The sequence below is a fragment of the Symphalangus syndactylus genome, chromosome 13 (assembly GCF_028878055.3).
Source record: "Symphalangus syndactylus isolate Jambi chromosome 13, NHGRI_mSymSyn1-v2.1_pri, whole genome shotgun sequence".
In the NCBI taxonomy this organism is placed as follows: domain Eukaryota; kingdom Metazoa; phylum Chordata; class Mammalia; order Primates; family Hylobatidae; genus Symphalangus; species Symphalangus syndactylus.
In genome coordinates, this window is record NC_072435.2 from 30,989,705 (window position 1) to 31,012,541 (window position 22,837).

At 55.8% G+C, this 22,837-nt stretch overlaps 1 protein-coding gene across 14 annotated transcripts; it reads right to left on the minus strand.

The window, feature by feature from the left end:
- Positions 1–10: 10 nt before the first annotated feature.
- On the minus strand, positions 11–21,258 carry CCDC9 (coiled-coil domain containing 9). Of its 14 annotated transcripts, XM_063615817.1 has the most exons (15): positions 17,477–17,660; positions 16,659–16,732; positions 16,399–16,503; positions 14,647–14,748; positions 14,230–14,481; positions 10,069–10,152; positions 9,810–9,983; positions 7,967–8,148; positions 4,311–4,387; positions 4,076–4,211; positions 3,577–3,682; positions 3,115–3,490; positions 2,654–2,746; positions 1,266–1,315; positions 11–708 (listed from the first exon to the last, which is right to left on the minus strand). In XM_063615817.1, exons 1-15 carry the CDS (start codon positions 17,643–17,645, stop codon positions 691–693), a joined length of 1,998 nt encoding a protein of 665 aa, XP_063471887.1. In that variant the 5' UTR covers positions 17,646–17,660; the 3' UTR covers positions 11–690. The 14 variants fall into 14 exon arrangements, with proteins under 14 accessions (XP_063471887.1, XP_063471890.1, XP_055096095.1 ...); XM_063615820.1 differs by lacking the exon at positions 2,654–2,746; XM_055240120.2 differs by lacking the exons at positions 11–708; positions 17,477–17,660 and adding an exon at positions 18,487–21,258 and having other exon boundaries at positions 838–1,315.
- Between the last annotated feature and the right edge of the window lie 1,579 nt (positions 21,259–22,837).

Sequence of the window (22,837 nt, forward strand, 5' to 3'; positions counted from 1 at the left end):
TACCCCCACCACCTCTATCACCGCCACCTCCCGCCACAACACGGTTCTCTTCCCAGACTCGGACTTCATCCAGCTCAGGCGTCTAGCCCGCCTCGGAGCCCGCCCCCTCGTCCCGCTCAAGCCCTGCCTGGAGCCCTAACCCGCCCTCTGCCGCAGCCAGTCTCACTTCTCTCTGCTTGTCGGACCGTCTACTCCAGCGCTCCAGCCCCGCCCGCTACGCCCTCTGGCTCCCACACTCTAGTTCCGGAGTCCCCGCTCTCCTCCACGGACTCCCGCGCGACACCCCGACCACGCCACCGCCGACGGCCCCGCCCCATGCCCATGGCGAGACCCCCACCCGCGCGCGCTGACCCCGCCCCCCGTTCTAACTCCGCTTGTCAAGATTCCGGCCCCGCCTAGGCAGCCTGGCCCCGCCCCCGCGGGACCCGCCTCCTCCAGCACACGCGCAGCACTCTGTCAGGTATCCTCAGCACAACCTCAGGCCCCGAGGTTCCAGCTCTGCCCCTCACCGCAATCGCGCCCCTTCTCCCAGCTCCTCCCCCACCGTCAGCTTTTCCCTCTCCCTAGAGCCAAGGGGTCCAGACTAGGCTCTGGGGAAGAAAGAACACAGCCTGGAAATCCAGATAAACCCCTCCTCACGCCCCCTCCCCATCAAGGCGGGGAAGCTTCAGTCCCCTCCCAGCAGCGTCTTCAGGAATTCGGGGAGGCCTGCGGGAGGGGGAGGGAAGACGGATCAGAAGGGTGGAGGAAGACCCCTTGCTCCCGCCTCTTCCGCCACGGAAAAGCCCGCCAAGCACAGCGACCCAGCCTGCCCCCTCCAGAAACACAGTTCAAGGGTGAGCGGAAGCACTGCGTTTAATACGACAGGGCTGGCGCCCGAGTAATTCAAGCCCTTCGGAGGAGTCATCGGCTGCCAGGCCTCGGATGCAATCCTGGAGGCGGAAGGTTCGGCCCGAAGACTGGCCCAAGCCGCCCAGGGCCTCCATGGGAGACTAGCGCGGCAGCGTCCCAGCTGTCCCAGTGCCGCGACGTCCCCTGTAGGTGGGGCCTGCACCGACTACTGCCCTGGCCCCGCCCGGCTTGCAGACCCTGGCTCCTCCCCCCTTAGATTTAACCCTCTCCTGGCTGGAGTGTGGCAGAAGCAAAGGACAGAGGAGCGAGGCGGTGGGAGGTTAGTGCAGAGCGCGGAGGCCGCGGTCTGGCGGGCGCGGTCAGCGAGCGGCCCCCGGAGGCGGAGGGGCCGCCACCACCTTGCAGAAACGCACCCTCTGGAAGTCGGTGATCTCCGCCGTCTCCTGGCCTTCGGGGCCTGCCTCTGAGGAGAGAAGGGGCTGAGTCAGCGGAGGGGAGCAGTCTTCCCACGTCCCCTCAGGCCCAGGACCCCTACCCCGTCTAGCCACGCCCCTCACCCAGTTCAAGCCCTTGCCACAGCAGGCTTGGCGCTAAGCGGTTTATGGGGCCCAGACTAATCCTCTCAGCGGACCCACGCAGCAGCAAACACTCCAAACATAACCGTTGACAATCGAGGAAACGCGGGTGTGGCGAGATGTCTCCTGACCAACAAGTGGCCCAAGACAGAGCGCCTGGGCCCCCGCGCCACCCACGGCTGCAAACTGTCCTCTCCCATCCCCGCCCCATCTCACGGCCTTCACCAACCTCCACCAAGCCAGTCCTAGAGGACCCGCCCTCCCCTTTCCTTCGCCAACGCCTGCTATTCTAACCAGTCCTTCCTCGGCTCTGCCCCTCAAATCCTAATCCCACTCTGGGGGAAGGGGAGGCCATCTGAGTTTCGAAATCTTACTCCTACGGAGTGGAGGTGGAGAGGGTCTCGGCCTCTTGCTCGCACCTTGTCGGTCCCAAAATGCTGATCAGGTCTGCATGTCTATTCTAATTTGCCCCACTAGGTTGCACCTCAAAACTCTAATCCCAGCCACAGTTAAGTCCAGTTTTCCGCCTTTGCCCATCTCTTTGGCCTTTTCGAGCCAGTTCAAATTTCAAAGTCTGCCTCTAGCTCCTGCCCTAGTATACCAACGCCAACCACTTTTTTTTGTTTGTTTTTTGAGACGGAGTCTTGCTCTGTCGCCCAGGTGGGAGTACAGTGGAGCGATCTCGGCTCACTGCAGCCTCCGCCTCCCAGGTTCAAGCGATCCTCCTGCCTCCCAAGTAGCTGGGATTACAGGCGCATGCCACCATGCCCGGCTAATTTTTTATTTTAGTAGAGACGAGGTTTCACCTTGTTGGCCAGACTGGTCTCGAACTCCTCACCTCAAGTGATCTGCCCACTTCAGCCTCCCCAAGTGCTGGGATTACAGGCATGAGCCAAAGCATCCGATCCACACCCCATTACTCTTAAACCAGTGCTTTCCAAAACCCCTGAGCTCAACTCCAAAATTCTAATCCTTTCCTTAACCCCACCTCCTCAACCTCCATACCCAATTCCTATTGGCTTGGCCCATAAAGTTGCCCCTTTGCCACACCCCTGCCACCCGGCTCCAGCCACCCATCCCTATCCGAGCTCACCCTTTTCACCTCACCTCTATGGTCCAACTGCTACCTACACACACTCAACCCACTCCCCCCAAGCCCTCTGCCCCTCAGCCCCAGAGAAAGAGGAAGCAGCAGCCTCCACCCCCTGCCCCATGCACTCCCCCACCTGGAGTTGCCTCAGACCCTTCCTCTTCAACTTTCTGGGTTCCTCGGAGGCTGGGCCCACTCTCCGGGGAGGCAGGGGCTGACTGGCCACCTCCTAGAGAAGGGGAGCCCCCAGTCAAGCCCCCTTTCCCGCCTGACATCTCCCCACCCCAGAGAGAAGGCCTAGGGGGAGTTGAAGGGGGTACAAGGACACACCTGGGGGAATGTCATTTGAGAATGTGAATTCTTTATTGGGGAGGGGGCTCGAAGGGCTGGGGCAGGCTCTGGGAGTGGGCATTCCAGAGACGGGCATGACAGTACAAAAGAGCATGGGCTGCGCCACCCCCCCAGCCGACAGGGCTGTGGGGCACACTGGGTCCCAAGGCCCAGCCCCCAAGGGTCCCCCACCAGCCACACCCTTCTAGCGCGCACACACAGACACACGCAGCCAGCTTCATACACTCTCAAAAGGCCAGGCCTCACCCAGAGAGAAGGCGCCAGCTGGGTGGGTGGTCCGGGGAGAATTCAGCTCCACCTCTTCGCCCCAGTCGGACACGGGCTGGTGGCCACTGGGTGGTGAGAAAGGGCTGGAAGGTGTGCCAGGGGCCTGGGGCTCCGGCAGGGGCTTCTCCGGACTGAAGGGGACTCCGTGGGCCTGCTCACTGCAGGGGCTCTCGGTGGGGGCAGGCTCTGGGGCATGGTGGTCTTGGGCTGGTTCCTCCTCCTCGTCACCTTCTTCCGCCTCGATCTCCTCCTCCTCATCTTCACTTATGTCCTCCCATTCTTCATCCTCTTCCCCCTCATTCTCTTCCCCCTCATCTTCCGGAGGCCGGTGGGCAGGAGCTGGGATCTCGGGTGGCTTTGGGGACACAGGCAAGTCAGGGCAAGGCACAGGTCCTGAGCCCCCACCCCAGGCCCATGCCCTGAACCGAAGCCCAGCCTCACCTGCGTGGGTGTCTCCTTGGGGGAAGCCTCAGGGGAATTAGGCTGTGGAGCCTCAGGGGCTGGGGATGCTGCCCCTTCTTTTGTCTCCCAGCGGTCATCATGGTCACTAGAGGGAACAGAGGGAGGGGTGATGCCTGGGTGGAGAGTAGACAGGAGGAAGAGGCTTCCTGCCTCCACCCTCCCTAGGGAGGAGCTGCCCAGAGCATCTGGCATGTTGGAGCACTGAGGGAATGTCGGATGTCTGTCCCCAGGTGTCAACGACAGATAGATAGTGGGGCAGGTGGCAGGAGAGGAGATGGGTGAGGGCAGAAAGGGGACAGATGAGGGTAAAACCAAAAGCCAGATCCCAAGCCCCTCAAACCACGGACCTGCGAGATAGACAGGGCCAAGACAAAGACAGGGACAGACAGATGTACCCACACCTTCACAGCAAGCCAAAGAAGAGAACACCCTGCGGAGAGCCCTGGGGGTGTGCAAGCCTGCAGAAGGGGTGCCCCACCTGTAGGCCCGGGGCGCTGCCTTGGCCTGGGGCCGACTGCTCTTTCTCCTTCTGCGGCTGCTGGCCTCAGCTTTGTGCTGGGACAGGAACTCCCCAAAAGTAGGGGGCTTCGGGGGCCGGGCCCAGGCCTGGTCATCTGCAACAGAACCCAGGTGTCGTCGGGAAGGGAAGGTGTGACACACACCACCCCTGACTCCCAGACCGAGCCTCGGCTCATCCAAGGGCACCCACTCACCATAGCGGTGGGATGGTTCGTGGGCAGGGACTGGGCCATCCTTGAACCTGGGGGAAAGATAATGGGTGACCGGGCAGCTGGGGGAACAGGGTAACAAGAGGATCAAGAAGATGGGAGAGATCAGGGTCAGAAATCAGATCAGAGACAGACGGTCAACCAGAGAGGGGTCACTAGAAGTAGGACAGGGCCGGGCATGGTGGCTCAAGCCTGTAATCCCGGCACTCTGGGAGGCTGAGGCAGACAGATCGCTTAAGCCCAGGAGTTCAAGACCAGCGTGGTGAACATGGCAAAGCCCCACCTCTACAAAAAACATAAAAATTAGCTGGGCGTGGTGGCATTCGCTTGTAATCCCAGCTACTTGGGAGGCTGAGGAGGGAGGATCGCTTGAGCCTCGGAGGTCAAGGCTGCAGTGAGCAGTAATCAAGCCACTGTACTCGAGCCTGGGTGACAGAGGGAGACCCTATCTCAGAAAAAAAAAGGATAGGACCAGGTGATGGGCAAAAGGCAAATTTGACAGCATAGTGACAAATACAAAAAGATTCAGAATGTGGGCGCCAAAACAAAAATTTGGGGGGATCACCACAGACCCTTGCCCAAGTACATGACCCCCAACTCCCTGTCTGACCTTTCCCACCAGTCTCTCTCGCTTCTCCAGCTAAGCAGGCTCTTCCACCACACCTAGCTTCTGCCTCAGGGCCTTAGCGCCTGCTCCTGGAACATTCTTCCCGCATTTTTCACTGGCTCACTCCCTCACCTCCTTTCAGGGCTCCGCTCAGAGGCCTTCCTGAACCCCCAGCTAAGATAATATTAGGGCTGGGTATGGTGGCTCACGCCTGTAATCCCAACACTTTGGGAGGCCATGTGGGCGGATCACCTGAGGCCAGGAGTTCGAGACTAGGGTGAAACCCCATCTCTACTAAAAATACAAAAATTAGCCAAGCTTGGTGGTGGGCACCTGTAATCTCAGCTACTCAGGAGGCTGAGTCAGGAGAATTACTTGAACCCAGGAGGCGGATGTTGCAGTGAGCTGAGATCACACCACTGCACTCTAGCCTGGGCAACACAGCAAGACTCACTCTCAAAAAAAAAAAAAAAAAAGAATATTATTACACAGATTATCTAAGTCTAAAATTCTAACCTCCACCCTGGCTGCTTACTCTGCATCATTATCCTTCCGGGCCTAACATTAGACCTCTTAATTACCCACCTTGTCCACTACACTCTTAGTTCCAAAAAGGCAGAAATGTTTTGTTTGCTGCTGTATCACCTAGAACCTTCCATGACATAGAGGAGGACTCAAATATATGCTGATGAAAGCAAGATACCATGCATTTTTTTTTTCTTAGAGATAGGGTCTTGCTCTGTGGTCCAGGCTGGAGTGCAGTGGCATCATAACGGCTCACTGCAAACCTCCTGGGTTCAAGCAGTCCTCCCGCCTTGGCCTCCTAAAGTGCTGGGATTGTGGGGATTACAAGCATGAGCCACCATGCCTGGCCCAGACACACATTATTTATTTTTTTTTTTTTTTGAGACAGAGTCTCTCTCTGTCGCCCAGGCTGGAGTGCAGTGGCGTGATCTCAGCTCACTGCAAGTTCCGCCTCCCAGGTTCACGCCATTCTCCTGCCTCAGCCTCCCAAGTAGCTGGGACTACAGGCACCCACCACCACACCCGGCTAATTTTTTTTGTATTTTTAGTAGAGACAGGGTTTCACCGTGTTAGCCAGGATGGTCTCAATCACCTGACCTCGTGATCCACCTGCCTCAGCCTCCCAAAGTGCTGGGATTACAGACGTGAGCCACTGTGCCTGGCCCACATACACATTATTAATCAGACTTGTTGCAAACTGCTTTCGGGACACACAAGAAAAACAAATACTTTCTCATTGTGAATGCTGAGAACATCTCCCGAAAAGCCCAGCTGCCTCCTCCTTAGGAAGATCAGCTATAGTATCTGTGCAAATTATTTCTCACACTCGCACAGGCTTGGTTCACAATCCACAAGAAAATGCTTCCCGACCACCGGGCAAACAGACAAAATCCTCCTTAGCCAAAGCCAAAAAACAAGTTATAGGTGAATGAAAACTTTCAACACAGGAAAGAATGGGGGATGAGGTAAAACCTAAAGTTGCTGATCTTTAAATACTGCTATTTATCGGCTCTTCCAGAACCTTCTCCTTCTTGGTTATGGAAGTTGGTTCCCATGACGATGATGCAATGAGGGCTTTGCTTTAAGTCTGACTGAATCGGGGGACAGAGTCAAACTTGAGGTTAACAATGCCACTGAGATAAGAAGGTGGTGATGCCGGGCGCAGTGGCTCACACCTGTAATCTCAGCACTTTGGGAGGCTGAGGTGGGCGAATCGTGAGGTCAGGAGTTCAAGACCAGCCAGGCCAACAAGGTGAAACCCCACCTCTACTAAAAACACAAAAATTAGCTGGATGTGGTGGCACGTGCCTGTAATCCCAGCTACTCAGGAGGCTGATGCAGGAGAATCGCTTGAACCCAGGAGGGGAAGGTTGCAGTGAGCCGAGATCACATCACTGCACTCCAGCCCGGGTAACAGTGCGAGACTCCGTCTCAAAAAAAAAAGTAAAAAAAGAAGGTGATGGTGAGGCATGGAGAGACATTCAGGGATCTGAGTTGGTGGGGACAGGTCAGAGGCTGGCGGGAGGATGCAAAGGTCTAATGCTGTTAAACAGCCTTCACGCCCTCCCTGCATTGGAACTGACGTCCCTGCCGCCACCGGTGTTCCTATCCACTGGAGTGGGCAGAGCTTATTTCCCCACCCCAGTGAGGCGGGGTGTGCTGGCGAACACAACTGGGCACTGTGCCTGCTTGTGCATCTGCCCGTGTCAGGGCAAGCGCTCCCCAGGCAGCTGCTGCCCTCAGCCTGGACAGCAGAATGAACACCGTGGCACAGAGTGAATTCACCCTGCCACGAGAAGCCAAGCCCAGAGGGACGCACAGCTTAGTGTCCAGCCTGGATCAGCTGAGCCCAGCACACCCGTGAACACAGAAGAAATCCTCTCACCCCAGCTGCTCAGAAGGCTGAGGCAGGAGAATTACTTAAATCCGGGAGGCGGAGGTTGCAGTGAGCTGAGATCCTCCCACTGCACTCCATCCAGCCTGGGTGACAGAGCTAGACTCTGTCTCCAAAAACAAAAAGAAAACCAGAAATGCTCAGCCGGGCGCGGTGGCTCACGCCTGTAATCCCAGCACTTTGGGAGGCCAAGGCAGGCGGATCACAAGGTCAGGAGATCGAGAGCATCCTGGCTAACACGGTGAAACCCTGTCTCTACTAAAAAATACAAAAAATTAGCCAGACGTGGTGGCGGACGCCTGTAGTCCCAGCTATTCGGGAGGCTGAGGCAGGAGAATGGCGTGAACCTGGGAGGCGGAGCTTGCAGTGAGCCGAGATCACGCCGCTGCACTCCAGCCTAGGTGACAGAGCAAGACTCCATCTCAAAAAAAAAAAAAAAAAGCAAGCCAGAAACGCTCTCATGTGCCGCTGAGCTCCGGCAGCTGGTACACGGCATCTCAGGATACTTAGCAGTCACTCACTCATGCACAGCAGGAAAAACCAGAGGCATAGGACTTAGAAGTCAGGACCAAGGTCAAGGTGCCACACGGGGAGAGAAGCGGGGAGGAGACTCACATCCCATCGGTCTTCTCGGCATCCCACTCGCGCCGCCACTGGCCAGTGGGCTTACGGTGCCTCTGCAGCCGCTCCTGGTCGATCTTCTCCCTCTCCTGCTTCCAGCGCAGGTACTCCGACCGCTCCCGGCCCGTCATGGACAACGTCATGTCTCCAGCACTGCCCATGCCAGCTCGGCGGCCCTGCCCCCCAGCCCACAGGGAGTCAGGGCGCTGTCCCGCACCCCACCCCGCCCCTAAGCCCCGGGGTACATGCACTTGCTCAGGGTCACACACAGAAGCGATGACAAGGCAGAGATCACAACCAAGGAGGCTCAGGTGGCACCTCCTCAGAGAGGCCCTCTCAAATCTCCTAAGTAGCATCCCTCTGTCCCCTCAGCTCCTGGATTTTTCTCCACAACACTTGGCAGGACCTCACATCTTACTATATTTTCATTTACTCAGCTCCCACCAGAAGAAACCTCATCAAGGCAGGGGCTCTGCCTCCAAACTCTTATCCCGCTGGGCGTGGTGGCTCACACCTGTAATCCCAGCACTTTGGGAGGCCAAGGCAGGCGGATCATGAGGTCAGGAGATGGAGACCATCCTGGCTAATATGGTGAAACCCTGTCTCTACTAAAAATACAAAAAATTAGCCAGGCATGGTAGCGGGTGCCTGTAGTCCCAGCTATTCGGGAGGCCGAGGCAGGAGACTGGCATGAACCCAGGAGGCAGAGCTTGCAGTGAGCCGAGATCGCGCCACTGCACTCCGGCCTAGGCAACAGGGCAAGACTCCATCTCAAAAAAAAAAAAAAAAAAAAAAAAGGCAGGCGCAGTGGCTCATGCCTGTAATCCCAGCACTTTGGGAGGCTGAGGCGGGTGGATCACGAGGTCAGGAGATCGAGACCATCCTGGCTACCATGGTGAAACCCCATCTCTACTAAAAATACAAAAAATTAGCTGGGCATGGTGGTGGGCGCCTTAGTCCCAGCTACTGGGGAAGCTGAGGCAGGAGAATGGTGTGAAACCAGGAGGCGGAGCTTGCAGTGAGCCGAGATCGTGCCACTGCACTCCAGCCTGGGCGACAGAGCAAGACTCCATCTCAGAAAAAAAAAACAACTCTTATCCTCAACACCTAAAACAGTGCCTGGCACATAGTAAGTGCCCAGTAAACAATACTGTTAGTAACAAGAAAACCCTCAAACATACCACAAAGCTGTAACAACCAGAGCCACATGGTACTGACAGAAGAACCAACAGACGGACAATTTAGGGGTGGACCACCAAGTGCAAGGACACTGCCCCTACCTCCTCTTCCAGGCCAGGTCCCCACCCCTCACACAGCACCTGCCATGTGGTAGGTGCCTCATAAATGCTGGTGTCTTAACAATGAGGGGAGATTTACCTTAGCAGGAAACAAAACATACCATAAATCCTTAACAATTAAAATCCTGGCCAAGCACAGTGGCTCATGCCTGTAATCCCAGCATTTTGGGAGGCCGAGGCAGGTGGATCACTTGAGGTCAGGAGTTCAAGACCAGCCTGGCCAACATGGTGAAACCCCATCTCTACTAAAAATACGAAAAAATTAGCCAGGTGTGGTGGCACTTGCCTGTAATCCCAGCTACTCGGGAGGCTGAAGCAGAAGAATTGCTTGAGCCCAGGAGGCAAAGGCTGCAGTGAGCTGAGATGGCGCCACTGCACTCCAGAATGGGTGACAGAGCAAGACTCCGCCTCAAAACAAAAATTCCTATGCTATGGCACAACAAAGGAGAGGCCCCATGGCCCTGATCTGTCTGGTTCCTGCTGCGCAGTCCCCATCAGAGCCCTGAGAGCCCCGGGGTGTCCTCACCGCCAACACCCACCTGCCGCTCGTGCTCAAGGCCACAGCGCACCCGCTCGAAGTCGGGGCCCCCCCAGTTGCGGCCATGCCGGCGGCTGTCCTCCCGGCGGTCCCGCTCAGACTCCTCCAGGGGCCCGCTGCGTCGTCGGGGGTCGTCCAGGAAGTTCCGCACTGGGTTGGGTTCGAGAACCCCTTCCTGCAGGCAACAGAGCAGGGGGTTGGCCGGGCTCCCCATAGCCCAGGCAGCTCGGCCCTGCCTCGGGGACACCCGCGCCACTGACCCGCTGGTTGCGCTCATACTCGGCGATCTTCTCCATCTCCTCATTCATCTTCTCAATGTTCTGCCTGCGCCGCTCCTCCCACTCCTGGGGGGATAAAGATAGGGACACCCAGCTTCAGGGAGAACTATTAAGCCACCGGTGCAGGAGAGGGGCTGCCCAGCAGGCCTGAGGCTCCTCTCCTCGGACTGGCCTGCTGGCGTCTGAGCATTTGCTCTCAGCATGCTCCGGGTCAGCAGTGAACTGATGAGGCTGGCTGGCCAGGCCTAGACCATGCGAACAACACAGTATACGCTGCACTCACTTTCCTACTGGGGGGTCTGGAATTTCAGTACACACTAGACAGAAGGAGCCTGCATTCAAAACTAGCCTCCAGGCTGACATGGTGGCTCACACCTCTAATCCAAGCACTTTGGGAGGCCAAGGCAGGAGGATTGCTTGAGCCCAGGAGTTCAAGGCCAGACTAGGCAACATAGCAAGACCCTATCTCTACAAAAAATTTTAAAAGTGGCCGGGCGCGGTGGCTCACGCCTGTAATCCCAGCACTTTGGGAGGCCAAGGCAGGCGGATCACGAGGTCAGGAGATCGAGAGCATCCTGGCTAACACAGTGAAACCCTGTCTCTACTAAAAAATACCAAAAATTAGCCAGACGTGCTGGCAGGCGCCTGTAGTCCTAGCTACTCGGGAGGCTGAGGCAGGAGAATGGCGTGAACCCGGGAGGCGGCGCTTGCAGTGAGCCAAGATGGCACCACTGCACTCCAGCCTGGGCAGCAGAGCGAGACTCCATCTCAAAAAATAAATAAATAAATAATAAAATATATAAAAATAATAGGCTGGGCGCAGTGGCCCACGCCTGTAATCCCAGCACTTTGGGAGGCCGAGGTGAGTGGATCACCTGAGGTCAGAAGTTTGAGACGAGGCTGGCCAACATGGTGAAATCTCGTCTCACTAAAAATACAAAAAAATTAGCTGAGCATGGTGGTGGGCGCCTGTAATCCCAGCTGCTCAGGAGGCTGAGGCAAGAGAATCGCTTGAACCCAGGAGGTGGAGGTTGCAGTGAGCCAAAATTGCGCCACTGCACTCCAGCCTGGGCAACAGAGTAGGACTCTGTCTCAAAAAATAAAATAAAAATAAAAATAATAGGTCGGGCACGGTGGCTCACGCCTGTATTCCCAGCACTTTGGAAGGCCGAGGCAGGTGGATCACGAGGTCAGGAGTTTGAGACCAGCCTGGCCAACATGGTGAAACCCCGTCTCTACTAAAAATACAAAAGTTGGCCAGGTGTGGGGGTGAGCCCCTGTAATCCCAGCTACTTGGGAGGCTGAGGCAGGAGAATTGCTTGAAACCAAAAGGTGGAGGTTGCAGTGAGCCGAAATCATACCACTGCACTCCAGCCTGGGCAACAAGAGTGAAACTCTATCTCAAAAAAAAAGAATTTTAAAAACTAAATAAATACAATAAATAAAAATAATTAAACCAGCCCCCAATTAAAAACCTGGGTGCTGAGTCTCTCGTGAGCATCCCTGGTAGCCACGTGTTGTCACAATTCAGTGCTGGAGGAATTCAGCGCATCCCCTGGGACTCCACAGGGAAAGGACTCTTGGAAGTTCATGCCGGGTTTCCTCCAGACCTCAGCCCAGATACACTGCCCCCTGCTGATTTTGCTTTGTGACCTCTTTCACTGTGATATATCTAAGCCATGAGTCTTTCTAGCAAACCACTGAACCTGGGAGTTCAGTGTCAGGGTGCTGGGGGCCCTGGCACACCAAGGTTGCCACAATCATAGTGGTGGTAATAACAGTAATTACTTGGCAGATGGTTAGGTGACCTACCCCCACCAACCACAATCCGTTCTCCCCTTCTTCCTTCCATGGTAACAAAATTTTATTGATTTTTTTTTTTTTTTTTTGAGACAGGGTCTTACTCTGTTGCCCAGGCTGGAGTGTAGTGGTGTATTCACAGCTCACTGCATCCTTGACCTCCCAGGCTCAGCCTCCCAAGTGATTCTCCTGCCTCAGCCTCCCAAGTAAGTAACTGAGACCACAGGCAAACGCCACCACGTCCAGTTAATTTTTTCAATTTTTATAGAGATGGGGTCTCACTCTGTTGCCCAGGCTGGTCTCAAACTCCTGGGCTCAAGCGATCCTCCCACCTTAGCTTCCCAAGTAGCTAGGACTACAAGTGCATACCACAGCACCCAGCATTCCAAGCAGCTAGTAACTACTTGTTACTAGTAACCAAGCTAGTAACAAAATTTTAGATGAGCAAATAGCAGCCAGCTGTAGACAACGTTTTCATTTCCCAGTCTCCTTCGAGGTTAGGTACCACCAGGTGTCTAAGTTCTCAACAACAGGACATGACCAAAAGTGATAAAGCAGACTCATCTTTCCCCTTCCTGTGAACTGAACCGCAACCATGTCGGCAACCCAGCTTTTACCACAGACAATGACCAGGACCTAGGGGCCACCAAGCAACAAAAAGCAGGAACCAGGCCGGGCACGGTGGCTCACACATGTAATCACAGCATTTTGGGTGGCCGAGGAGGTAGGATCACCTGAGGTCAGGAGTTCAAGGCCAGCCTGGCCAAATGGTGAAACCCTGTCTCTACTGAGAATACAAAAACTAGCTGGGTGTGGTGGTGCGCACCTGTAATCACAGCTACTTGGGAGGCTGAAGCACAAGAATCGCCTGAACCCAGGAGGCAGAGGTTGCAGTGAGCCAAGATCATGCCACTGCACTCTAGCCTGGGCAACAGAGTGAGACTCTGTCTCACAAAAAAAAAAAAAAAAAAGCAGGAACCTGGGTCCCTGAGTGACATCACGGAGCGAGGCCTCACCCCCTGGACCACCCACCTCTCTGCAGGGCTCGACATACAAGAGAGAAATAAACTCCTACTCCACTTAGGTCGTGAGATTTTTGGAGTCTTTTTGTGACAGCAGCTTGGGATGCCCAATTTCAGTCTAATTCTTTCTTTTTTTTGAGACGGAGTTTCACTCTTATTGTCCAGTCTGGAGGACAATGGCGCGATCTCGGCTCACTGCAACCTCCACCTCCCAGGTTCAAGCAATTCTCCTGCCTCAGCCTCCTGAGTAGCTAGGATTACAGGCGTGTGCCACCACACTCGGCTAATTTTTGTACTTTTAGTAGAGATGGGGTTTTGCCATGTTGGCCAGGCTGGTCTCGAACTCCTGACTTCAGGTGATCTGCCCACCTCGGCCTCCCAAATTGCTGGGATTACAGGCCTCGTGAGCCACCGCGCCCAGCCTTTTTTTTTTTTTTTTTTTTTTGATACAAAGTCTCACTCTGTCACCCAGGCTGGAGTGCAGTGGCACGATCTTGGCTCACTGTGACCTCCGCCTCCCAGGTTCAAGTGATCCTCCTGCCTCAGCCTCCCAAGTAGCTGGGATTACAGGTGCCCACCACCACGCCCGGCTGATTTTTGAATTTTCTTATTCCCGTGTTAAGTGCTAGAACCAGAAGCTCACAGGGGAAGTGAGCTGCCCAAGGACAGGTAGCTCACAGAACCAGATTCAACCCATGTCCATGGTGGGCTGTAAGCCACTCAGCTAGACAGACTCCCACCCTGCTGACCTGCACGTCAATGGTGAGTGAGGTAGTTACAGTAAGATCACTGCTCCCCACAAACAAAGCCGGGGACCAAGACAAACACACAGAAACAGAATGCCACACAGAGCCTGTGCTCACAAGCACACCAGATAGAGACAGCCCACCACAGAGACACACAGTGCCAGAAACGGAGCAGAGATAGGGACAGAGGATGAGCGGGCAAGCGTGCACCAGAGAGCAAGAAAAACAGAGACAGAGAGAGAGGGACAGGGAGGGACACGCAGCACTAAGCAGGAGGGGGAGGGAAGGAAGGCGAGGAGGAACAAGAAGAGGGGGAGCAGGAGTAGGAGAGAAAGAGACAAGGAAAAACACGCGAGCTCTGGGTGTGAGAGGGAAGGAACAGGAGGAACTAGAAGAGGGAGTGCAGGAGGAGGAGGAGGAGGTGGAAGAAGAGAGAAACAGAGCCAGATGCAGAGGCTCAGAGAGAGATGCCGAAAGATGGACACACAGGACAACTGTGCATCTGAGAGGAGGAACAGACAGAAACAGACCACGGAGAGCCTCAGCCAGGGCTGCAGGCGCTGCCTAGCTCCTACCTTGGATTTACGGTCAGAGATTGAGGTGTCTCCAGCTCCAGAGAGGTGAGGGGAACCCCGGCCCCGGCCCCTCCGGCCACGGCCCCCAGCTCCTCCTCCTCGAGGCTGCTCCCCGGGACTGCCCTCCCAGCTGCGCGATGCTCGGCCCATGCCGGCCCGGCCTCCCTGCTGTGGAGGAGTCCGGCCCCCCTTGCTGGCCCCTGGGGGCCGAGGGGTCCCAGGAGACCTCCGGGAAGGACCCAGGTTCTTCTCCTGGAAGACGGGAGATGGGGAAAATACAGTCACTGGGGCAGGGAGGCATGCAGCCAGGATGGAGGCCACCCACTGGTGCAGGACAGCTGGGGGCTCCTGGGTCCCAGGCCTCAACCCTCTGCCCCTCCCCATCCTCAGGGTCCCGTACCCCAGTGATGAGCTCACCGACTCCACTGCCACGTTCTCCTTCTCCACTGAGCGGCCCTTTCGGGGAGCTGTGACCGCAACTCCCTCAAGTTCAGCTTTCTTACGATCTTCCTCAATCTCCTAGGAGCAGACACCCGGGGTAGGGAAGCATCAGGTGCCCTGTCTGTCAGACGGACTCCCAGACCCCTGAACTCCTCCTAAGTCTGGCCCCAGCCCAGGCCTCTCTCCTGAGCTCTGGACAAGAAGGCCGCTCATATCCCTCAAACCCCATCACGTTGCTGCCCCACTCAGAACGTTCCTGTGTTGCCCATCTCTGAGTAACAGCCTTCCCCACAGCCTGTGGGACCCGTGGGGTCTGGCCTTGGTACCTCCCTGACCTCATCTCTCACCCTCGCCCCACGATCACTCCGGCTTCCTTGCTATTCCCAGAACATACCAGGCTCAAACCTGCCTCGGGGGCTTTGCGCCAGCGGATCCCTCTGCCAGGAACACTCTTCCCAGAGACCCTCCAACCCCTCACCTCCTGCAGGTCTCTGCTCCAATGCTGCCTTCTCGTGAGGCCTTCCCTGAGCGCCCTGTGGAAACCAGCTCCCCTGCCACCCTCTCTGTTCTCATCCCATTTGCACTCAGCACCATGTGCGTCTTGCTCACTGTCTGCTTCCTCCACTACGGCAGAATCTGCCTGGGGACAATGTCTGTCTGCTTTCAGTGATGTATGTCACTGATATGTATCCCAAGTCTAGAACGCTGCCTGGCCCACAAGGGAAATTCAATATGCCTTTTTTAAAATGAATGAATACATGAAGAATGAATAAATAAAACTCATGCCACCTCCCAGATCCCATCTCAGGAACAGCCACACCACCTACTCAGCGACCTTGTCCTAAATTCTCCCTCTTCCTCCCCCTGCCCCGAACTGCCCATCAGTAACTGAGTCCCTCTCAACAGCCCTGCCCTGAGCCAGGTACCTCCTCTCCCACTAGGGTTCCAGCCCCAGCTTCCTCCTTGGTCTCTGGGCTCCAGTATCACCTCCTCGCACCCATCACCGCACAGCACCCAGAGGCGTCTTCCTAAAGAGCTATTCTGATGGGTCCCACCCCTGCTCAAGGCTCCCCAGTGCCCCTAGGACAAAGTCCAAACTCAGCCTGGTGGCATTCAGGGCCTAGCACAGCCTGGCCCCTGCTGACCTGCCCAGGTCAATTCTCTCCTAACCAACCCTCCAACTTGAAGCTCCAAGCTCTCTCTTGCTTCCAACATTTGCACAAACTGTTCTCTCTGCCTGAAACATGTTCCCCTCTCCTTTTCAACTGGCTATTGTCTACTCACCACTCAAGCCTCAGAGTCCACTCCTCCAGGAAGCCCTCCCTGATATCCCCAAGGCTAGCTCAAGAGCCTCCTCTGGACTCCCACAGACCCCTGAATTTCCTGATTCCAGACTTGTCTGCTCTGGGACATCCCTCAGGACAGGGCTGTCTCCCTGACTAGACGGTGGACCCTGGAGGGGCAGGCCTGGGTCTGTCTCAGTCACAGCTATATGCCCAGCACCACTCAGCACCAGGGCTGGTACAGTAAAGATCTTGGGGAATATCTGTGAACAGATGAATGAATTAATGAATAATGGAATGAAAGAAGGGATGTCAGTCTAAGGCCTTTGACTTTTATTCTGACAGTGATGGGGAGCCATGAAAAGGTTTTAAGGAAGGGAGAGGTGAGAAAAACTCACTGCGGGGAAGAGAGGGGATGGGGTCTCCCAGGGCGGGGCTAGGGCACCTGGTAGCGCCGGATGAGGGCCTCATTCTTCCGCCGAAGAGCCTCGATCCTCTTGTCCAACTCAGCATCCTTCTCCTCCTTTGATTTCAAATCGAGTGTGGCTGCCTGAGACCAGGAGGCAGTTGAGGAATGGAAGGAAAAACCTCCATCCATACCAGGGACTTTCCCCCACGGTCTGAGAGTCTGCCCCCCTGGATCCCATCCTCCCAAGCCCCCTTCCCCAAAACTCAGATTCTAGAGACCCCATTTTTCAGCCTCACCATTTCGCTGGCTGGGTAGGGCCAAGGTCCCAGCAAACCTCCCCTGCAGAATCTAGACGCAGCACTGAAGGTTCCTGGGGGCAGAGGGAAAAGGACTAAGGCCAATGGCCCCCCAGTCTACTTCATCCTCTAACATACTGTGGGATCCTCACAGCCATACACAAAAAACCCTGTACCCCAAGAGAATTCTAGCCCTCACTCTCCCTCCCTTCAACTGCCACCTCCGCCTTCTCCATAGAAATTTAGACTCAGCCCTTTCATGATCTTTGTGGACTCACCCAGTTCCCATGTAAACGATCTAGTCAAACCCACCTTGGGGATGTTCTGGCCCCCACCCCACTGCTTAAGTATCCAACACTGCTCTCCTCCAAACGCAGATTCTAGCCCAGCCGCCACACCCTGTGGTATGAGTGTTAGCCCGCGTTCCCTATCTCAAGAGAGTTCTAACTACAACCCCTCCAACCAGCCTGCAGAAGAAAGTTCCAGACCCACCTCCCTGTGCTCATCCTGGTGCCTCTCATATCCAGGCGAATATTCTAGCTCCACCAGGTAAGGTTCAGAAACATCCCCAATCCCACGTTCAAAGAAAGTCCGAACCCCACTCTTACTGGCTGCCCAAGCTCTCAGAGAACATTCCAAGCCCGCGCCTTCCACAGGGACGTCCTAGTCCCGTCTCCAGCGCCCTACGGAAGGTCGACAGCCTCCCGCCTCCCCCGAAAGGATTCTGTACACAGGCCCAAAACTCACTGGCGAGGCTTCCTGTAACTGGCTTTTTGTCCCACTGAATACTCCACCCGCCCCAACAAGGATAAAACTACCCAGGCCAGCCCCAGATTTTCTGTGCAAAGCTCCAGCCTCAATCCGGCTGGGAATACCAGGGCCACGTCCCCGACATCCTGGAAACCGCTCTGGCCCCGCCCACGGCTCGGGGAAAAAACTTTCTGGCCCCGCCTTTCCCGCCAGACTTCTGGCCCCGCCCCCACCCATGGGCCATTAATCTGGCCCCGCTCCCGACTTTCCCAGCCACGCTCTTTCCCCGCCTCCTGACTCCCAGGCAACAGCCTAGACCCGCCCCTGCCATCTCCTATTATTATTCCAGCCCCGCCCCCGGCCTTCCCAGTCAACCCTCTGGCCCCACCTCCGATTGGCCTGGCCAACTTCCTGGACACGCCCCCTGACTCACTCCCACACCTCGTTGCGTCAGCATCTGGCCCCGCCCATGGCTTCCCCAGGGTTCTGGCTCAGCTCCCCACTTCGCCGCCAACGCTCTGGCCGCGCCCGTGGCTCAGACGAAACTTTCTGGCTCCACCCCCCAGCATTCCCCGCCAACACCCTGGCCCCGCCCCCTGGCTCCCCATTACATTGTGGCCCCGCCCCCAGCAAGCGATACCCTCTGGGTCCGCCCCCAACGTCCCGGCCAACAATCTGGACCCACTTCCAGTCAGGCAAAACTTTCTGGCCCCGCCCACAGCGTTTCCGCCCGGCGTCCGAGCCCCGCCACACAGCTGTCTAAGCAACACTATGGCCCCGCCCACAGCCCAGCCACAACTTTTAGGCCCCGCCCACAGCCACCGGCCCAGGCTCTGGCCACGTCCCAGGCTCTGGCCACGTCCCACCCCGGCCCTGCCCACCCCCCGAAACGGCCCGCCCCGCCAGCGCCCTTCTAGTTTCCCATGTGGGCGTGCTGTCCCCGCCCCCCGCAGAGTACTCCGACCCCGCCCCCGCCGGCGGCTCCCCACCCTGCCCGCCCCTGTTCGCGCTCCTCGCCACGTGGGGCTTCAGGCCCCGCCTTCTCTGGGCGCGCTCCCGGCCCCCTCCCCCCGGTCACCTGTCCCGGAGACCCCGCGGCGTCCGCGACTCCGGCTCCGTCGGCCTCTGCGTCCGCAGCTCCCGGGCCACGCGCGTCACTTCCTGCCTGCACCACGTGAGGAAGGGAAATAAAAGGGTCACTTCCGGTCCTGTGGGACCGTTTCCGGGAGCTTTAAAGGGGCCGTGCCTCCGCGGTGGAGGCGGGAGCAGGGCCGACTGGCCCCTCGGATGTTCTGCAAGCTCATCCAACTTCCTTCTGCCTGAATTACCAACTTCCAGGAAAAGGAGACACCGTCCTCACTCCCTGGCCTCTACCTCTTTCTTCAAGCTGTTTCCGCCTCCAGCCCCTCATTCCTGGTTTCTATCAGTAGATGCCAAGCACTGAGCACTGACGCCTGGAAGCCTGACCTGGTTCGAGCCCCCTCGTGCCAATGAAACCTTAGAGTTCGCTTTAGAAGCTTCAGATGTTCTACCGGCCGCGGGCGGTGGCTCACACTTGTAATCCCAGCACCTTGGGAGGCCGAGGCGGGCGGATCACCTGAGGTCAGAAGTTCGAGATCAGCCTGGCCAGCATTGTGAAATCCCGTCTCTACAAAAAAAATTAGCCGGTTGTGATGGCGCGCGCCTGTAATCCCAGCAACTCGAGAGGCTGAAGCAGGAGAATCGCTTGAACCGGGGAGGCAGAGGTTGCAGTGAGCCGAGATCATGCCACCGCACTCCAGCCTAGATGACAGAGCAGACCCCTTCTCGAAAATAAAATAAAATTCTGGGCGCAGTGGCTCACGCTTGTAATCCCAGCACTTTGGGAGGCCGAGGAGGGCGGATCACTTGAGGCCAGGAGTTCGAGACCATCCTTGCCAACATGGTGAAACCCCGTCTCTACTAAAAATACAAAAAAATTAGCCCGGCGTAGTGGCGGGCGCCTGTAGTCCAAGCTACTCCGGAGACTGAGCCAGGAGAATGGCGTGAACCCGGGAGGCGGAGCTTGCAGTGAGCCGAGATCGCACCACTGCACTCTAGCCTGGGCGACAGAGGGAGACTCCGTCTCAAAAAATATACATATACAAAAATTAGCCAGGCATGGTGGCGAGCGCCTGTAATCCCAGCTACTTGGGAGGCTGAGGCAGGAGAATCGCTTGAACCCGGGAGGCAGAGGTTGCAGTAAGCCGAGATTGCACCACTGCACTGCAGCCTGGGCGACAGAACAAGACTCCGTCTCAAAATAAAATAGGCCGGGCGCCGTGGCTCACGCCTGTAATCCCAACACTTTGGGAGTCCGAGGCGGGTGGATCACCTGAAGTCAGGAGTTTGAGACCAGCCTGATCAGCGTGGTGAAACCCTGTCTCTACTGAAAAATACAAAAATTAGCCAGGCATGGTGGCGGGCACCTGTAACGCCTGTAATCCCAGCTACAGGCTGAAGCAGGAGAATCGCTTAAACCCGGGAGGCAGAGGTTGCAGTGAGCTGAGATGGTGCCATTGCACTCCAGCCTGGGCGACAGAGCAAGACTACGTCTCAAAAAAATAAATAGCTGGCCGGGCGCAGTGGCTCACGCCTGTAATCCCAGCACTTTGGGAGGCCGAGGCAGGTGGATCACAAGGTCAGGAGTTCGAGACCAGCCTGGCTAACATGGTGAAACCCCATCTCTACTAAAAATACAAAAATTAGCCAAGCATGGTGGCAGATGCCTGTAATCCCAGCTACTTGGGAGGCTGAGACAGAGAATTGCTTGAACCCGGGAGGCAGAGGTTGCAGTGAGGCAAGATCGCGCCACTGCACTCCAGCCTGGGCGACAAAGTGAGACTCCGTATCGAAAATAAATAAGTAAATGAAATAATAAAATATAAAATAAACGTTCAACCGACAGAATCAGTTGTTCATTCTCCCAAATCAGCATTGACTGCCAGGCTGCGTGCTGGGGGGAAAAGTTGGTGGGGGAACTGAGATGATGAACAAAACTGACCCCATCCTTGTCCTCCTAAGGGAAGGCACAAGTAAATGGGAAATAGCAGCACGTGTGGGAGATGCCTGGCAAGAGAGGCAGGAGAGGCCCGAGGGTGAGGGGCTGCCTGTGCAGGCCAAGGACACAACCTATGCCAAAGGCCCTGTGGTGAATGAGTTTGGTGCATTCCCAAAACTAGAAGATACTCAAAGCAACAGCAGCTGAATAGCTGCAGAGTCCAGGAGGTTGCAGCATTAAGCAAAACTTAAGACATAATAAAGCTATTGTGACAAGCTGACCAGGCGCTGTGGCTCACGCCTGTAACCCCTGCTACTGGGGAGGCTGAGGCAGGAGAATCACTTGAACCTGGGAAACGGAGGTTGCAGTGAGCCAAGATTGAGCCATTGCACTCCAGCCTGGGCAACAAGAGCAAAACTCTGTCTCAGAATAAATAAATAAATAATAAAGCTATTGTGACAAATGATGATGAATGCTACAGAATACCCTCAGTCAAGGTGAATGACAGTTATAAGTGGACAGACCAGATTGCCTGCGGTGCCACTAATTTTATTTTGTGATTTAAGACATGGAAAGTGGAAGTACCTGGTAATTCCTTACCATTTATATGGCTACTGTTTACAGCCTTTCAGAGATACCAATGAAACTTAATCCTCTTATAGTTGTCCAAATAGCAATCTATGCATGTAACAAAATTCACTTGAGGCCAGTGCAGTGACTCATGCCTGTAATCCCAGGATTTTGGGAGGCCAAGGTGGGCAGATCACTTCAGCTTGGGAATTCGAGACCAGTCTGGGCAATAGAGTGAGACCTAGTCTCCACACAAAAAATTAAAAATTAGGCCAAATACAGTAGCTCATGCCTGTAATTCCAACACTTTGGGAGGCAGAGGTGGGAGGATCATTTAAGGCCAGGAGCTCGCTCAAGACCAGCCTGGTGAACATAGTGAGACCACCCCCCCTCTCGCTATGTCTGTCTCCGTATATGTGTGTGTATGTGTTTGTATAAATATATAGCCGGGCGCGGTGGCTCACGCTTGTAATCCCAGCACTTTGGGAGGCCGAGGCGGGCGGATCACGAGGTCAGGAGATCGAGACCACGGTGAAACCCCGTCTCTACTCAAAAATACAAAAAATTAGCCGGGCGCGGTGGCGGGCGCCTGTAGTCCCAGCTACTCGGAGAGGCTGAGGCAGGAGAATGGCGTGAACCCGGGAGGCGGAGCTTGCAGTGAGCCGAGATTGCGCCACTGCACTCCAGCCCGGGCGACAGAGCGAGACTCTGTCTCAAAAAAAAAAAAACAAAACAAATATATATATATATATATATATATATATTTTTTTTTTTTTTTGAGACAGGTTTTGCTCTTTTTGCCCAGGCTGGAGTGCAATGGTGCAATCTCGCCTCACTGCAACCTCCGCCTCCCAGGTTGAAGCAATTCTCTGCCTCAGCCTCCTGAGTAGCTGGGATTACAGGCATCTGCCACCGTGCCTGGCTACTTTTTTTTTGTATTTTTAGTAGAGACAGGGTTTCACCGTTTTGACCAGGCTGGTCTTGAACTCCTGATCTCGTGATCCACCCACCTCGGCCTCCCAAAGTGCTGGGATTATAGGCATGAGCTACCCCGCCCTGCCGATTGTTTTCTTTTTTTTTTTTTTTGAGACGGAGTCTCGCTGTGTTGCCCAGGCTGGAGTGCAGTGGCGCAATCTCGGCTCACTGCAAGCTCCGCCTCCCGGGTTCACGCCATTCTCCTGCCTCAGCCTCTCCGGGTAGCTGGGACTACAGGCGCCCACCACCACGCGCAGCTAATTTTTTTTGTATTTTTAGTAGAGACGGGGTTTCACCGTGGTCTCGATCTCCTGACCTCGTGATCCGCCCGCCTCGGCCTCCCAAAGTGCTGGGATTACAAGCGTGAGCCACCGCGCCTGACCTTGCCGATCGTTTTCAACACATGAACTTCGACGGACACATTCAAACTATGGCAACTGTTCCGAAAGAAAGAGGCTGCCCAGAGCACCCTGGAGAGAGCTGACTTGATGCAGCCTGAGCGTTATGTGCGTCACCGCTGCTGCGCTTTCCAGCCACATCCCTCCCTTTTGTGCATCCTCAAACTCCATGTTCTTATCCAGTGGTTCTCAATGGAGGTAATTTTGCCCCCTAAAGGCCATTTTGCAATGACGAGGAACATTTCTGGTTGCCACAAGAGAGGGTCCTCTTGACATCTAGTGCCAGAGGCCAGGGCTGCTCCTGAACACCTTCCAATGCCCAGGCCAGTCCCCAAGATAAAGGCTCAGCCTCGGCCGGGCGTGGTGGCTCATGCCTGTAATCCCAGGACTTTGGGAGGCCAAGACAAGAGGATCATCTGAGGTCAGGAGTTCGAGACCAGCCTGGCCAACATGGTGAAATCCCGTCT

What these genes read in the sequence shown, in the direction of transcription:
- CCDC9 (XM_063615815.1), bottom strand. Translation starts at nt 17,645, where the DNA reads ATGGGTGGGGGCGGGGCCAGAAGTCTGGCGGGAAAGGCGGGGCCAGAA. An exon ending in TCTCTGACCGTAAATCCAAG is followed by an intron (nt 10,153 to 14,229) that starts GTAGGAGCTAGG and finishes TTATCCCCCCAG; the next exon opens with GAGTGGGAGGAGCGGCGCAG. An exon ending in CGAACCATCCCACCGCTATG is followed by an intron (nt 4,212 to 4,310) that starts GTGAGTGGGTGC and finishes GTTCTGTTGCAG; the next exon opens with ATGACCAGGCCTGGGCCCGG.